General features: G+C 38.1%; 3 protein-coding genes across 3 annotated transcripts in view; 2 read left to right on the top strand and 1 right to left on the bottom strand.

Annotated features, from left to right (window-relative positions):
• The window catches only part of Smp_026450.2, a gene marked incomplete at both ends in the record, with an annotated part of 105,682 nt that overhangs the window by 20,424 nt on the left and 67,723 nt on the right, over window positions 1–17,535 (bottom strand). The window lies entirely within an intron of this gene.
• On the top strand, window positions 3,122–3,502 carry Smp_167840 (hypothetical protein; the record flags this gene model as incomplete). The annotated part of the gene is made up of 1 exon (XM_018790213.1): window positions 3,122–3,502. The coding sequence occupies one exon, from the start codon at window positions 3,122–3,124 to the stop codon at window positions 3,500–3,502; it is 381 nt and encodes a 126-aa protein (XP_018655579.1).
• On the top strand, window positions 4,392–17,236 carry Smp_084210 (hypothetical protein; the record flags this gene model as incomplete). Its single annotated transcript, XM_018790212.1, has 2 exons — window positions 4,392–4,888; window positions 17,152–17,236. The coding sequence occupies 2 exons, from the start codon at window positions 4,392–4,394 to the stop codon at window positions 17,234–17,236; spliced, it is 582 nt and encodes a 193-aa protein (XP_018655578.1).

Raw genomic sequence — 17,535 nt, 5'->3', positions numbered from 1 at the left:
GCCTATACTCTAACGGGTAAAGGTTAAGTGATTGGAGGCGCTCTTCATAAGGTTTAAATTTGAGTCATCGAACTGATTTCGTGGCTCGACGTTGGATACGTTCCAGAGTGTCCTTATCCTTCTGGAGGGAGGGAGGAAATACTATGTTGAAATAGTCTAAATGGGGACGAATAAAACTTTTGAAGATTATGTGGAAGGTTCTACCGTCAAACTGTCCAAAAATACGCTTCAATGTTACCAGTGCAAGGTTTGCTTGAGAGGCGTTTTTGTCACAGTTTGCATACGACTCCAGGTAGTAGGGCGCCAAAACTCCTAAATCTTTTTCGACTTGGGAAACTTCTGGGGAGGAGCTACCTAAGTTGTAACTATAGTCTGAAACCTGTCGCAGATGGACTACTTTACACTTTGAAGTGTTAAAGGCAAGTCCGTTGTCGTCTTCCCAACTTTGAAGTTCAGTCAGATCCTCCTGAAGTGGCAGTATATCCCCTTGGTTTCGTATCTCTTTCCAAAGTTTCACATCATCAGCAAAAGCCTATAAGTGAGACGATACTTGTTGTGGAAGATCATTTATATAAATCAAGAAGAGAAGAGATCCTAGTGATGAGCCCTGTGTGATCCCACTAGGACATTCTATAGCCTGAGGGAAAGTGAATTTAACCCTGACCTTAAAATATCAAATTTTTAGATATGATGTGTGCTAGTCAATTAGAGGTGGTTTGATACCCAATAGTGTGAACTTATTGATAAGACATATATGATTGAACCTATCAAAAGCTTTTGAGAAATCAAGTTAAATGGCGTGAACCTTCCCTTACGATCGAAGATGCTTGTCCGTCCGTCCACCGCAGTCATCAGGTTGATCATACGGGAATGACCATTCCCGAAACCATGCTGTTGGGATGAGAAGTGTGAGGATACTACGCACTCGTGTATGCCATCGCATATCAGGGAACCTACAATTTTAGAAGGTATTCAGAGAAGGGCCACCGGTCGGTAGCTTGAGGGTTCACTGCGTCGACCTCCTTTGAAAATTGGTGTGATGTGAGCCAGCTTCCAAATTTCCGGTAGTTTGCCTCGATTTAACAAGCGTGAGAACATCACGCTAAGCGGTGTTGAAAACGTTGAAGCTGCTTCCCCCAGTATAGCAGAATGAGCCATATCCTGACCAGGAGAAGTGTCTTTTCTTAGATGCTGCATTTCACGGAACACCTGGTTGGCGCCTAGGTTCACTTCGGAAAGTCCTGTACAGATGCATGTGAAGCTTTCGTCAGTATAGTTGATGTGAGTCGGTTGAAATGTCCGAGAGTATTGTTCAGCCAAAAGGTTAGTGGCATCCCCGTCGTTATTGGTTGGACCGTTAGGATCCCGCACTTGAGAAACTACAGTTTCGGATTGTTGAAGAAAAGGTGCTCGAATTAGAGACAAATTTATCGATAAGCTTGATCTGGTACTGAAGCATGTCTTCTCTTATTGCCTATGTGCATATGTTGTTAATATGTTTGTATCGCCTACACGCGCCGACTTTATCAGTTCGTCTGTATGTAGCCCAAAAAGGCCTTTTGCGGCTCAGCAAACGAAAAGTGCGATTCTTGACGATTGTAGGTTGCTTGTAGCTTTTGGGGACCGTTTCATGGACTGAATGCATGGTAGCACATGAGAGTGTGTGTGGTAAAAAATACCAATGAGCATCCACTTTCACTTCAGGGTAAACATTCCAACTCACCTGCTGTAGATAGTCCTGTAATGCTGATACATTCAACCTTTTGAAATTCCAGCGCCTGTTGTTGTGGGATATCTGAGCTCAGTTTTGCTGAGAAAAGTGAAGGCTATGACGGCATGATCATTTTTACCCAGGGGAGCCAGGATTGAGCGTTCAACGACTGGGAATTATCCATTTGTAAGTACACAGTCTAATCGTAACGGCGTCTGACTGTTTCTCCAACGAGTTGCCGACTTCACGTTTTCGAATAATCCCACATCCTCAATGAGCTTGAAGAACCAAATTTCAGCAGAGTTTTCACCACCAACGTACGTATTTTCAACGAAATTGACTTTAGGGAGATTGAAGTCCCTTAGAGTGAGAATACGAGTGAATCCGAGAAGAGAAGAGTGGGTTAATCCTTCCATTATACAATCGTAGTACCTGATTTCAGCAGTGAGCTTCCTGTAGATGACTCCTATTCCGAATGAAGGCTGTAAATATGCGCGTGATGTACCGCAAAGTCACCAAACGCATCGATTCACTAAGTTGAGTTAAATGATAAAATTATTAGTGAATTCTTCAGTTTATCACCCTAACATATCTCACCTTAATAATAGTATGACCAGAGAAATGAAGACATTGTTTTCTCTTTCAAATCAGTGCATACTAACACCTCCATGGTTTAACATTTTAGCGTAATTATAATCAGTGATCGTATGAGTAGAAATTTCTCTGTTTTGATGACCTCAACTAATCAGTAGTTTGTTGATCATTCAACAACCACAGGACATAATGTTATCTTATTACTGTTTTTATTAATCCTCTAACTTGTACCGTTAGTATCAACAATAGTTAAAAATAGCAAATTCACATTGTCTATGCTTTGACAAGATGGTATCTCAATGTGTGTAATTCAAATTCATTAATTTTTGTGATCTACTCTCTACATATGATTATGTGGGATAATTGAACAAGATGTTTTTGTTAGTTATGTCCATAACTAACCAATCGAATCGTTGCTTAAGCTCCCACCACGTCAATCTGGTCTGATGTGTCTGTAAACTATCCCTGTTGCATGTGACCTACCAATTGAAAGACATTATTATCCTATTATATTAGTGTGACTCATAAATTTTATTCATTTAATAAGACACGCAATTCTGGTCTGTATGTTTGTGCGTTTCACTTGATGACTGTAATTCTTTAATTATTGTACTAATCTAATTGTTTTTATGTTTAGAAACAGATTAAGTTTAAAGCGAAGTTGTCCTTGTTCTGACTATAGCTTTCACATAGACTCTGGGATCGCCAGTATCGCGTTTCCAGTATTAGTAGTATATCTGCAGGACAAAATAAATCCTACGTAGTTTCGACCAGTATCTTATCAAAAATTCACACATTGAATACTGTTAAATGTCGATGGAGAATCATAAAACGGATCAGATTCCTGAATTGTCTCCCCACTATTCGGAAACTCATAATGATGATCAGTTTGGAGGAAATAGCTGTCGAATGGATCCCTTGTTAGAGTTAGAGTTAGCCAAAATACGCTTGGCTCAGACAGAAAGAGAAATTGAGTTAGAACAGTTACGTCAAAAAGGAAGAGAACATTACAATCAAGCTATGGCTGACAAGATGATGTATAAGTCTACATTTGCCTCACCTGCGGTTGATATTCCTCCTGGAAAAGACTGGATAACAATGATATCTAGAGCTTTAGACCTTCCAAAGAGAGATGTTATAAAGTTTGATGGTAATCCCATGAACTATTGGAGTTTCATACGAAATTTCGAAGACTGATTTGATGAAAGAGTTGGATTCCGATCTAGGTTAAACTATTTGATTCAGTATTGTGATGGTGAAGCTAAGGCTATCATTGTTCACTGTGCATTGCTTGAGCCAGAAGAAGGCTATCGAAAGGCGTTAGAGCTTCTCGAGGAAGCATTTGGTCAGAAGCACATCGTGGCCCATGCATTTATTGATAAGATGCTGAATATCCCTGCCATTAAGGGGACTGCTCCAGATGGTTTAAGAAGACTGTCTCGTGAGATGCATGTTTGTGAGCTCACACTTAAGCAGATGGACTATGTATCCGATCTTAATTCTACAAAGACCATCGAGTGTATGTTCTTAAAACTCCCACTGCATTTACAGAGAGAATGGGTTAAAGTTGCATCCAGGATTCTTAAGACAGGTAGAGAGCCTTTATTCAAGGACCTTTGTGAATTTGTGAAGGAGCAATCAGACATTGCTAATACTAGGTATGGATTACTTGTCAGAGGTGATCTTTCTAACCGCAACCAAATGCAATCGGTTACCGTTACAAAAAAGCCCCTTGACTCAGCGTACAAAGCGAGAGTGTCGTTTGCTAACACGAGTGGGTCTGACGTCTCCCCACACGTAGGACCAAGAACTCTTGGGTTATCATGTTTGTTATGTACTGGAAACCACCTCTTGGACCAATGTGAAAGGTTTGGAGATAAGGATGTCAGTGAAAGAATAGAATTTGTATTAAGGAAGAAGTTGTGTATTGTCTGTCTGAAGGCGAACCATATAGCAAGAAACTGTCGAGCACCAAGATCATGTACCGTCAAAAGGATGTGGTTGGAGACACCATACCTTGTTACATAGGAAGCAGGGAGAACAGAGAGATAGCGATAGTGATGCTTGCATTAATACTCATTTCTGTATGGAGGAACGTGTTAAGCGTATGCAGAGACCAGTAGCATTTGCAGTAGTGCCTGTATGGATAAAAAATGGTGAGAAGATTATTCAGACTTGCGCCTTTTTAGATAGCGGATCAGATACCTCTCTCATTGCTGATGATCTGGCTGATGAGTTAGGCCTCGAGGGAAAACCGAAAATGGTGTCTTTAAACTCTCTTAGTAACGAATCGTCATTGATATTCAAAGAGGTCGATGTAGAGTTGCACTCGATAGATTTTTCGTCATCTGTTAAGGTGCTGAAAGTGTTGACTGTTAAAAAACTACCGGCGGTTTACAGGACTGTGCCAACGGTGCATCAAATGGCATCCTGGCCTCATTTAAAAGACACAAGTTTTCTGAGAGTAGAAAACGAGAATGTCAAACTGTTGAATGAGTGTAACGCGCCGGGCTTACACGAGATAAAAGAGAAGAGAATGGGAAAATCTAATGAACCATACGCTATAAAAAACTGCTTTAGGGTGTAGGTTGATTGGACTTTACAGTGTGACAAGGAGAAATATGAGCATCATAAATCATTTATCGTTTAAAGATGAACCAGGTACCTGCAAAATGAAAGTACATTTGTCTGGTGCGATCTCATCACCAAGTCGCGCAACGTTTGCTCTACAAAAGACTATCCTAGGTAACGAGGCTAGATTTCCTGAATGCATTATACAGACAGCGAAGGAAAAGTTCTACGTTGATGATTTATTAACCAGTGTTGATACGTTATAAGAAGCTAAATTAGTATATTCTCAGCTGAAGGAAATGTTACGTTTAGGCGGTTTTAATCTATCCAAGTGGGCCAGCAACAATGTTGAATTAATGAAGTTTATTCCAGAGGAAGACCGCGTAGAAAGGAACGTAGATATTTGTTTATCTGTGGAAAGAAATGAAAGGATTCTAGGAAAAGAGTGGAATGTTCGAACGGATATCTTCAGGGTGTGCAAGGTCGACGCGACTCTTGCAAGGAAAACCATTTTGTCCTATGTAGCATCTATGTTCGATCCAGATGGGTTTATAGCTCCAATTGTTTTAGCAGCTAAATTAATTTTCCAAGATGCCTGTCGGCTAAATCTTTCATGCGACGAAGAGCTTCCTAGGGAGTGCTTTATAGGATGGGACTGTATGCTCAAAGGTACGAAGCGCCCAAGTAAATTGTTACTTCCCAGATGTCTCGTAACAGGATCGTACAAATCACTAGCTACTCAGATTTATTGCTTTGTTAATGGCTCAGAATTCGCATATGGTGTTGTAGCGTGTGCTCGTTTTAAAGAAGTCTCGCGTCAAGTTCATCGTTCCTTCTTATTAGCCAAGCCCAGGGTTGCTAAGCCAAAAATAAAGGCACTATGTGATAATAATCCCAAAACAACTCTAAGAATGCCTAAGAAAAGGAAGGTCATCAAGCTGAAAGTGAACACACCGAAAAAGCCAAAGGTCACTTTAACAAAGAAGTCAGTAAATAAGACCGTGAAGAAGCAGACAGCACATATTCGCCGTGGTATTGTACATGGTGTTGGGAAAGACGCCTTTGTGCGAGTTGTGAATAAGAGTAAGGATGGTTCTGAAAAATTTAAAAAAGCCAATGCTAATCGTAGACAGATTATGTGTAGTTGGAACCAGAATAAGATAGCAAATGCTCTTATAGAAAGAGGTTGTGAATGGCGTTTTAAACTTCCTAGAGCTAATCATCGAAGCAGTGTATGGGGACGCATTATAAAGTCGATAAGAAGGATTATACAATCACTACTGTTTGAAAAGGTATTGACGGACGAGTCTTTGGAGATGTTTTTAATAGAGATTGAAGGGATAATGAACAATCGACCATTCGTAAAGCTAGTTAATGACTGTCATAATTTGGATATATTCTCATCAAATAAGTTATTATTTGTTCATAGAGGTGTGTCCCTCGAAAATGCGCAGATGAGTAAAACGTGCTTATATGACAGAAGAAAGGGAATGCAACAACTAACCAACCTATTTCGGAACAGGTGGTTAAGAGAGTACCTAAGAACCCTGACGAGATCCAAGTGGTTGTACATGAGGAAGAATCGACAACCGGGAGATTCGGTGTTAGTAAACAATACTGGCTCACCGAGAAATCTGTGGCCGAAAGCTATTGTTAGACAGGTCAATTATGGTCCAGATGGACGAGCCAGAACAGTTCGACTGAAGACAGCAACTGAAGAGATCAGCTGGGATATAGGGGAACTGTCTCTTTGGAGAAGCTGATTATATAGACGTGACAGTAGTGAAACTTGGACGTGATGTCCGCTTGGAGGGGAATGTTAGTTATGTCCATAACTAACCAATCGAATCGTTGCTTAAGCTCCCACCACGTCAATCTGGTCTGATGTGTCTGTAAACTATCCCTGTTGCATGTGACCTACCAATTGAAAGACATTATTATCCTATTATATTAGTGTGACTCATAAATTTTATTCATTTAATAAGACACGCAATTCTGGTCTGTATGTTTGTGCGTTTCACTTGATGACTGTAATTCTTTAATTATTGTACTAATCTAATTGTTTTTATGTTTAGAAACAGATTAAGTTTAAAGCGAAGTTGTCCTTGTTCTGACTATAGCTTTCACATAGACTCTGGGATCGCCAGTATCGCGTTTCCAGTATTAGTAGTATATCTGTAGGACAAAATAAATCCTACAGCTTTCGAATTGCTATCGATTTTGCTTAGTGAACAGCAAAATTTTGTGTTGTGGTAGAGTTGTTGAATATGAGTGTTTTGTTTAGATCAATTTGAGTGATTCTGTTTTTCAGGCTGTAGGATAAATTTGTAGGCGCTGAAACTAAATAGAAAATAAGGAGCAGTTAGATCTGACACGAATCTCTGTCTTTCGTTCTAGAAGAGGCGTTTGTTTAAGTGATTTGAGAACTTATCAGCGACGCTTAAAGAAAAACGACACTCACTGTCTTGTGATTCATTTTACTTTCTTCATAAAATAGAGAAATTTAAAATCCGGATATCAACTCCGGATTTCTCAAAAAGGGGAGGTGTTGTTTCACCTGGTGAATTATGAATGGTAAATCTGAGGTCTATTATCGACCAATGTATTATGCCTATTTCCTATTGTACAATTGTTACGTAACTAAACTATTCATATTCGTGTTTCTCTTATCAATAGCTTTATTTTGATCTTTGATTTATTATCATACGATTCTTGAGTTATACTCAGTTTATTGATTACTTTGGTTTGTATAAAAACCCAGTATGTTTGTAAATAATGATTCATATTGCCGAGGCTGTATTTGCGTTCTGGACTTAACGGGCTGGGCTAGGCAGAAAGCAGGGCCGAAACGCAATCAAGACTGCTCGTACGATTTCAAGCATCATTTGCGTCCGATCAATAAATTCACTCCTCTCCAATTTCCTATTCATATATAACACAAACGCATACGTTATAACAACTGACGACCGGGTAAACAATGGCTCTAACTTCCGATCAATTTCAGTTGCTAATCCAGCGACAAGAGCAGCGCTTTAGGAAGAGTCAATTGGAATTCACTGACAAGCTACATGCAAAGCTGCTGAATCACCCATGCTTTGGGGGTGCAACGGAAGTTCACGCAATAATTTCAAAACTGCGTACAGAGCTGGAAAACGATTGCAGAACGAATGAATATGCCGGAGAAAGCCTCTATGAATCCGTGAAAAGCAGTAATTTAAGCGAAACAATAGCAGTCACATATGATCAGCCCAGTAGTCCAGTATTGTCTGTTTCAGAGGCATGCCCTATACGTGGCTCAAATCCTACTGTCCCTGAAACAAAACGTGCGAACAATGAATCGTCCAGTTCATAGAAAGACAATATCTTATTAAGCGCCCATAAAATTGCTGCAGTACCCGCCCACGAAGAAACAGGGAACAAACCAAACAGTATAGTGAATACAGTGGCGCCAAATCAAACCAGTCATGATGCAAAAAAAATTTTAATGAATCTAATAATCAAGATTATCTAATTGTTCTGCCAGATCCCGATTATTTTGTTGATTCATATGTTCCTGTTCAAATCTCTTATAAAAATGGGAGAAAAATATCGGATGCATTAAATGATAATCAAGAATCCAATACAACTTTCAGATACTGATTATCCTAATGATTCATTATCTACTAATGAGGTTCCGAGTAAATCCAAGCAAACTGTTTTGCAAGAATCGAAAGCTGGTGACCTCAAATCAATTGTCGTCGATCCTCATGATCTCGTCAGTTCTAATGGATTCCCTGTTAAATGTGACAAACATATCGCATTAATAGTAACTTGGCTACATGAGGATCCAACAGTCTTTCGTGGGGGAGGAGGAATTCGAGAAATTTAAAATCCGGATATCAGCTCCGGATTTCTCAAAAAGGGGAGGTGTTGTTTCACCTGGTGAATTATGAATGGTAAATCTGAGGTCTATTATCGACCAATGTATTATGCCTATTTCCTATTGTACAATTGTTACGTAACTAAACTATTCATATTCGTGTTTCTCTTATCATTAGCTTTATTTTGATCTTTGATTTATTATCATACGATTCTTGAGTTATACTCAGTTTATTGATTACTTTGGTTTGTATAAAAACCCAGTATGTTTGTAAATAATTATTCATATTGCCGAGGCTGTATTTGTGTTCTGGACTGAACTGGCTGGGCTAGGCGGAAAGCAGGGCTGATACTCAATCAAGACTTCTCGTACGATTTCAATCATCATTCGCGTCCGATCAATAAATTCACTCCTCTCCAATTGCACCTTCTTATAAATTACGGGCCCATACGATATAACAGTTCTCCAACAGCAAGAATTCTTCCTGGTCATATTTCCAACTAAACGGTATTTCCTGTTCAAAAATACTCTCATGTAATAATTCATTTGAATATTTCTATTTATGTGACTGTATTACAACTCATCCTGTCTCCCTGAATAATTTGTAAATGTGACTCATTCAAATTCAATCATAGTTTACATTGAACTTTATTTGCACTGAATCATTTTCTCGTTAGGTTTACAGGTATCACGAATAACTGTGAAATAGGTTTGTTCGTCTGTTATATCAAACCGGTTACAATAAACACATTTGTGTACTTTTGATACTGAATTGAACATAATTTAGCTTGAGTGAATCTATGTTATAATTAGAGTATTTGAATTATTATACGAGCTAAGAATCTTCAAAGCACATGGCAATTCAAACTGAGAAAATCTAGGTGAACTTTAAACCATGTATTGTATTTGAAATTGAAAATCAAACATACATCGAGTACATAAGCATCATTAGTTAATATAAATATGACAAACAGTTTGTTGATTTCCTTGATCGATGAAGTAATAGTCAAATTTGAAGTTCGTAAACGGAGCCTTACAGATTTTTGGAGTGATGAACTCCATTCAATTGATTGTTTCACAATGATCCGTAGAGTTGCGATCTCGTCTTTACACAAATCGATCCTTACGAAATCCAGCCTGTTGATCTCGAAGTTGGGCGTCTACGAAGTCCCCTATTCTGCATAACAATTCCCTTGTTGAAGACATTTCCTGGTATTGAGGGAAAAGTGATGCCGCCGTAGTTGTCACACTGGCTGAGTTCGCCTTTCTTTGGTATCTTGATCAGAAGTCCTTCTCTCCAGTCTGTTGGTACTTGTTCTTCATCCCGAATCTTACCGAAGAGAATGTGGAGTATCTCTGCAGTTGCTGCTACATCTGCCTTCAGTGCCTCTGCCTGAAGGTTTTCTGATGCTGTTGCTTTGCCGCTCTTGATTTGCGTGATGCCCATGCTGATCTCCTCAATTGTTGGTGGACCAACATCGATTGGGAGGTCCGTGGGTGCTACTTCGTTGTTGGGTGGGTTCAGTGATGCTGGCTGATTCAAGAGTTCTTTGAATTGTTCTACACACCTGTTTCGTTGTTCTTCAATGTTGGTGATTACCTTTCCCTCCTTGCTTTTCACTGACGGTTCTGGTTTACGGTAATTTCCAGTGATTTTCTATGTTTATCATACAATCGTCTCATGTTTCCTTCTCTTGCAGCCTTTTCCGTTATCATTGCTAAATCTTCCACATATTTACGTTTGTCAACTCTGATGCTTCTCTTCACTTGCTTGTTTGTATTCGGCTTGTGCCTTGGCTTTTTCTGCTCTTATTCGGCTGGCATTGATTGCTGCCTTCTTGTTCCTCCTTTTTTCAATCTTATCCATTGTACCAACAGTGAACCACTCCCTGTGATGGTGCTTCTTGTGGTTCAGAACCTCCTGAAATGTTGAAATGCTTATTTTCCTACAATTGTTTTAAGATAAAATCACGGCGAGTGTGACGTTAGTGCTGACAAATGGTGGAATACAACTGTTCTTGAGGCTTAGTATGTGTAATATTAACTATGTGGGCGTCTCGATGATATTAGTTGAAAGACAATAAGAAAATTATTTTCAAATGATGGGAGAGTGAAAAAGAAGAAAGGGCTCAGCACAACAGTTATTTGCCAAGATCGGGTACATAGGAATAATTTATGTACATAAGTACACGTCGATATACAAGTAATTCGAATTGGTCGTCATAGCAGTTCCATGAACAATGTGGTATTTGAGTATAATTTACATGAGAAATTGGTTCAAGTTAGTCAACGAACGTGATCACTGAAAGGCTTGAAGTGATTTAAGTTTGATCACACAAAGAATTTCATGCTGGAACGAGATACTTGTTTAGTGCTTCTTAATCATCAAATAATTGTCTAGCTAAATTCAGTTATTGAAACAGTCTGATTACAAATTTTAACCCTGTAGTACATTTACCAACTACTAGTTCATGTACCTGATGTTAAAACACTCTTGTGTGAGATTTCATTGTATTGCTGTCCAACTAGTTGGATCAAAATAGATCGAGTGAAGTTTAAATATAAGAGCCAATAAATAGGATCACACTGTGTCACTAGAACTAAAGACACTGTCACCTCTTCGACTGCTGTTGTCAAAGGATATAGTTACTTCTGAACTGGAAGACAGGATCAAAGTAGAATCCGTTATTGACTCGATAGCTAGCGAAGTCACCAAGCGAATAATCTCACGAAATAACGTGATTATATATAACATACCTGACAAAGTTGCCATTAAAACTGTAAGAAACTCGATACTAAAGGCAGCTAACCTCCAGGAAAGTCCATGCCAATGTATCCGACTTAACAAAAAGCATCAAAAATACTCGTGCCCTATCCTGTTTAGATTCGATTCCCATTTATTAGCGGAACGTTTGATAGAATCTGAACAGCTAGTCTGTGCGCACACGAAGTTTAAAAACGCTCGTATAGTCTCGGACAAAACCACCAATCAAAGATTAACACAAAAGCGTACCATAAACAAAAATAACATTGTTGAGGTCACAACAAATGTGATCGCGCCAGCAGCCGAACCCACTGGTGCAGCTAATCTACCTCATGTTAGTCAATGTACTGATATACCAATGCAGTGTGTTAGTTTGCCTTTCATACCCCTAGTGGCCCTAGATAACCAAGACATATCCGATGGAGACTCTAATGTCATTCTTCACAGTGTAATATCGGAAGCCAAGGATCGAACATCTGATTCTATTGTGAAGGCTCATAAAAACACTGCTAAACCTAAAAAGAATATACCAATTAAGAAAAAAGTAAATAAAAAACCTTCTAGTTCTAAACCGATTACCAAAAATATTTCAACGGCTTTACCAAACAAAAGTATAATTTCTGAAACTATGCTTAACCCTACTCATTGTGAGGGAGGTTATAAGGACACATTTCGTTCAAACGTTACACAAGACGGCCACTACAACCATCATGTAAGCAGGCCTACTATTAGATAGACGGCAATAAACCAACGTGCCCCATGGTTTCCCCCATATGTAATAAATAATAAACCTGCAAGATGTAACTCTTATCATCACTCTCGCAGTGGAGAAGACGGTATACTAGGTTATGCACCATCAACGCAACCGCAACATGCAGGCACCTGTCTTAATTGTCCACCAAAACAAGCACAACAAATTATTCAACCTTACCAAAATAAGGATTTTTTTCGGCCTCCAGAGATCCCTTGTTCCACTAGCACTAAAGTTCGCTCATGCTATAGCCCTTGCGATCCGACAAACACATTAAACCATAGTCCAGGCATAGCTAGAACTCATACCATCGATAAGGATGCTCTCGGTTTTTTTACACCACACACTCCCTTTTTAAACTTATTACTTATTAACGCACGTTCACTTCTGAACAAAATCTCAGCCTTGAGAACCTTAGCCTTTCTAGCCAAGCCTTCTTTTATACTTATCACTGAAACGTGGTGTTATCGAGCAGTGGCCGATTCCGAATTAAATATCCAAAACTATCGACTCTATCGCTGTGACAGAGAAACTAAGCAAGGAGGCGGTTGTCTTATATTTGCTTTGGATACCTTAACAACTAATAAAGTTGAAGATTGTATCTTGAAAAGTTCCGATAGTACTGATAGTTGTCCGTCTAGCAATGATGAATTTTTATCAATCCTTAATCTGTACTGCTGGTCACAGTGGGTTCGTACCCCAACAAGGAGTGATAATACACTTGATCTAATATTGAGTAGAGATATCATTCCCCTATCTGTACAAGTATACAACGAGTTTGCAAGCAGTGATCATAGGATAGTAGCTTGTTCTCTCCCCATCGATCCCACCTACAACCGACCAATTCAAAGAACCTGCAAGTATAGAGACTATATGCATGCAGACTGGGACCTCTTGCGCTCACTGATCAAACTACCAGATTGGGATGAATTCTTCTCATGTAATAGTCTGACAGATGCCATCAACATATTCTATTTGGTTATTAACTCTTGTCTAGACTCCTGTGCACCAATTAAGACTTACAGGATTAGTAAACATTACGAATTATATATACCAGCTAAATATCGTAATAAACTAAAACGCCTAAAGAAACGTTATTTTAAATCTAACGACTTCACGGCAGCCACACAAATAACAATAATTTTTAATCAAATTAGAGAGAAACATAGGTTAAAAGCCATCAATGAAGAGCTATTAGCACTACGTACTAGCTCAAAAGTGCAAAACCTAATCCACATTTACAATAAACGTGCTAAATCAACTCAAAATGTTGATATACCATGCATCCTGCATAATAATAGTTTTATATATGACCCAAAAACTATAGCAGACCTTTTCAGTTGTAATTTAGCAAATGGCAAATAATCCATAAATGGCTCTGTTTCTAGAGTTATATGCTTGACTGGTAACTCAATTAAATCTATCTCCTTCAAATGTCTGAAAATTGGTATGGTTATAAATAAGCTCAAGGTTTCGAAAGGTCACGGTGCAGACGGGATTTCATCACTTCTCTACGAATATGGTGGTCCAGATATTCCACTTCTTCTCCTTAAGCTGTTTACACTCTCTATGGAATCAGGCTCTTATCCTGACTGTTGGAAAACCGCGTACATCATACCACGTTACAAATCCGGAGATAAGACTGACATGAACAACTATCGGCCAATAAATATTACTCCAGTTATCTCTAGGATTATGGAAAAAATTATTAGTGACGAACTATCCAACTATTTATTGACTGAACAATTTATTGATGATTCGCAACATGGATTTCTTAAAAATCGATCCTGTATGACATGTCATTTTGACTTCTTTAATTTAGTCTATTCGCTTCGTAGCCAAGGATATCTAGTATTAGTGCTATACCTGGACATTTCTAAGGCCTTCGACATGGTCAACCACCAACTTCTCATAGGTAAACTCGCATCTTATGGGGTGGAAAACCCGTTACTAGCCTGGTTTGATTCCTTCCTCAGCAATCGACATCAAATAGTTAAAATCAACTCTTCATTGTCGAATGCCGTCCCTGTTAGAAGTGGGGTAATTCAGGGTAGTGTCTTATGTCCTTTACTTGTTTTAGTTTTCATCAATGATATTTGTGAGTGTTTTAGTGTGGGTAAGTCCCTTCTGTTTGCGGACGATATTAAGGTTGTGTACTTATTTCCTCCACATGAGCTGAGCAATATTCAAAATTGTATCAGCATGGAGCTTAACAAGGTAGCACAGTGGTGCTCGAAATGGCAACTGGAGCTCAATACAGCTAAATGTGGTTGGTTATGCTTCGGTGATACATCACTCAACCTCAATCATACCATAAATGGGGAAATGTTATCCAGATTACATATATAGGTTTCATAACTCGAAACCTTCATAACAGCGAATCTCGTATTCTAATGTAAAAAGTTTGTGTTCGACCACTCCTTGAATACTGCGCGTTTCTCCTTAGTAGCACGCGCATAAAGGATAAATTAAGACTGGAATCAGTACACAGACGATTTACATTTCGTACTCTTAGACCTGATAGTGTCTTGACATATAATTGGAGGTGTAGTAAACTAGGGCTTGACCCTTTATGGAAGAGGAGACTCAAACTTAACCTTATCTTCTTTTTCAAAATACTTAACAAACTCTCCTTCACATCCAATCAGGCGATTCAATATGCTGAAGCTTCACATTGCGACATTCGTAACTCCTTGTCTTTAGCGAAACAAACATATTCTATATCTTTTCTCTATATGAATTACTTTACCTGTAAGTTTTCTAGACTCTGGAATAATTTACCTCAAACTATCCGTATGTTAAACTCTCTCCCATTGTTTGTTCGCTCAATTAATGCTTTTTGCTCCTCTGAAAATGCATTAAATGCTCTAGCGCCTGCTAGTGTATCTTACTCCACAAGTGAGATTATCGGAACTTTAAATGTTTAACCTCTTACTTGCTATCATTGTTTTGTTGTTCCGTGCTCTTTGCTTTTATCTTACTTTCTCTAGTTGTAGATAATTATCAATAACTCGCTCTGTCACTGGAAATAACTTCACAGAACAATGTTGATCAATCATTAGGCTATCCACTTAATAAAAAAATAAAATGACAAGTTCTCTGGTGTTGCATTGGCTTGCCGTGACATATGCCATATTCAAACTATTTATCAATTACTAAACTATCAAACATAAAACTTTCTTATAATTCATGTTTGTTCTCTACATTAAATGTTGATTTTTATAACAATCTGATCATGCCTGTAAACTGGTGTGAATTCTGTAAATATTACTTTCAGAATATTTCATTATTATTATTATATTGCATCCTATCTGATTTCAAATTTCTTGAACATTGAAATCTGCGTCGTTTGAGGTAACATAAATCGATGTAGTGATAGGAGATAGAGAGAAATGAAGTATCGAACATGCTCAGCCTCCAAGATGTTCATTGTCTATAGCATCTTGATTTCGAAATTATAATAAATATCTGTGAATGGTTGTCTCTTCAAGTGTTCTAGAAACATTTACTGGCATGGATATCTGCATGCTGGAAACACTCGACAGTCGCACTGACTCTTGCTTATATCCGACAACTAGGTTAATTCTCGATTCATTATGAACATGAAATATTCAGTCTCATATTCCAAATACACATGATTCATCTTTCTGAATTGCACCATTACTTTTGGCGTGGTGAATGGAGTCACTTGTCAAAGAAGTGGTAGCGAAATATTGATGCCCTGTATATAGAGAGGATCATATATCATCCACGAACTGTCTCCGGGATGACTAAGAGTCATTCCCCATGCATTCTTACATAGGATCGAAACACAAGTATATCGAGCACATAGATATCGATATTTTGTCTCACCAGTAAATTCCTCAGAATCTGTTCAAAAAATATATACGAGAAAAGAAGTGTATAAACACATATGTTGCTTCCAGAAATGTGTCAGATATCTGAAGTAAAATGCGAGATGTGGTCTACTTGTCGAGAATATCAATCGGAACAGTTGTCGGAAGACGAACTCAAAGAGAAAGCGAAAGTTCTATGAACGGGAAAGAAGTGAATTCTTAGAATTTCATTGTGTTGGAAGTGCCATACAGCACAATGCATGGCTTGCAGTTCCCTCAGGAAAATACTATATCTCGATTCAGTGTCATGCAATCATATAAAAAAAAACCGATTCATTACTATCAGCACTAATTATAGTAGTTGTTGTTCCTGTTGTTGAAGTTATTTATGTAGAACAAAAATGTTGAATAAAACTATAAACATTTCATATACAATTTTAGTAACAATTTATTGAGTGAAACGGACGAACGGAACACCAATCAGATGAGTTCATTCAACTCATTCTACAAATTTCATCACATCTCATAGGTCGGTATCAGTATATAAAGACGAGATATTTCATATGTGACCACACATCCACTACATTTCAAGTTTAATTAATTGTAGAAACAAAATGCGTTTATCAATATTGTGCTTCATCTTATGCTTCACAATGGTCGTCCCATTCATGCACGCATATAGACGTACGTTCTAAATATTCCTGAGATATATATTATATTGTGTAATACTCTTATTGTTAAGAAAGTGATATTTCAGGATGAATCATGTTTGTGATTGATGAATAAGACTCAGAGGGATTTAGTTGAGTAATTTATCTGACTGGAGAATAGCGTAGTTTCATTCTATATCATCTCGTTAATGTGCTTGAACTGCTAATTATAGTACGAAAGTAATTAATGATTGGTGATTATTGGCAGTGAGTTATGAGTATCAATCATACAGTATTTGGACTGAAACATCAATTGTTAATTTGACTTGTCTCTTTCAGTCTCGTGAATCACCATTCATAGTATCAGTTAAAATTGACAAATCATTTATCTTTTTCCGAATTCAGTTTCACCCAGTTCAACTGAAGTTGGACAGAATAATAATGAAGAATTTGGAATAGTTCGAAGCGAAATGGGCCTCGTCCCAACAACGAAAGAATAAGGTGGAAATGATGTTGATGAGGAAAACGGCAAATTTGATGTAAACGAAGTTTCGGGAAGTGATGATAGTGGTAGTGAAACAAATCACAACGGCATTATTAATATTAATATTGATGAAAATGGTAATTTCAAGGAAATGCCTGATAATACTATTGATGAAATCTTTAATCGTTATGTTCATTGAATAATGGAACACTTCAATTAATACGGTGAGTACCCTTCTTCCAATTAGTCTAAATAATATACAGTCATCAATTAATTATCAACCCATTTCAACCACACCATATGTCGTCCGATTAT

The sequence above is a fragment of the Schistosoma mansoni genome, chromosome W (genome assembly GCF_000237925.1).
Source record: "Schistosoma mansoni strain Puerto Rico chromosome W, complete genome".
Taxonomy (NCBI): domain Eukaryota; kingdom Metazoa; phylum Platyhelminthes; class Trematoda; order Strigeidida; family Schistosomatidae; genus Schistosoma; species Schistosoma mansoni.
The sequence above is the reverse complement of the archived record's forward strand: the minus strand, read 5'-3'. Positions and strand labels throughout refer to the sequence as shown.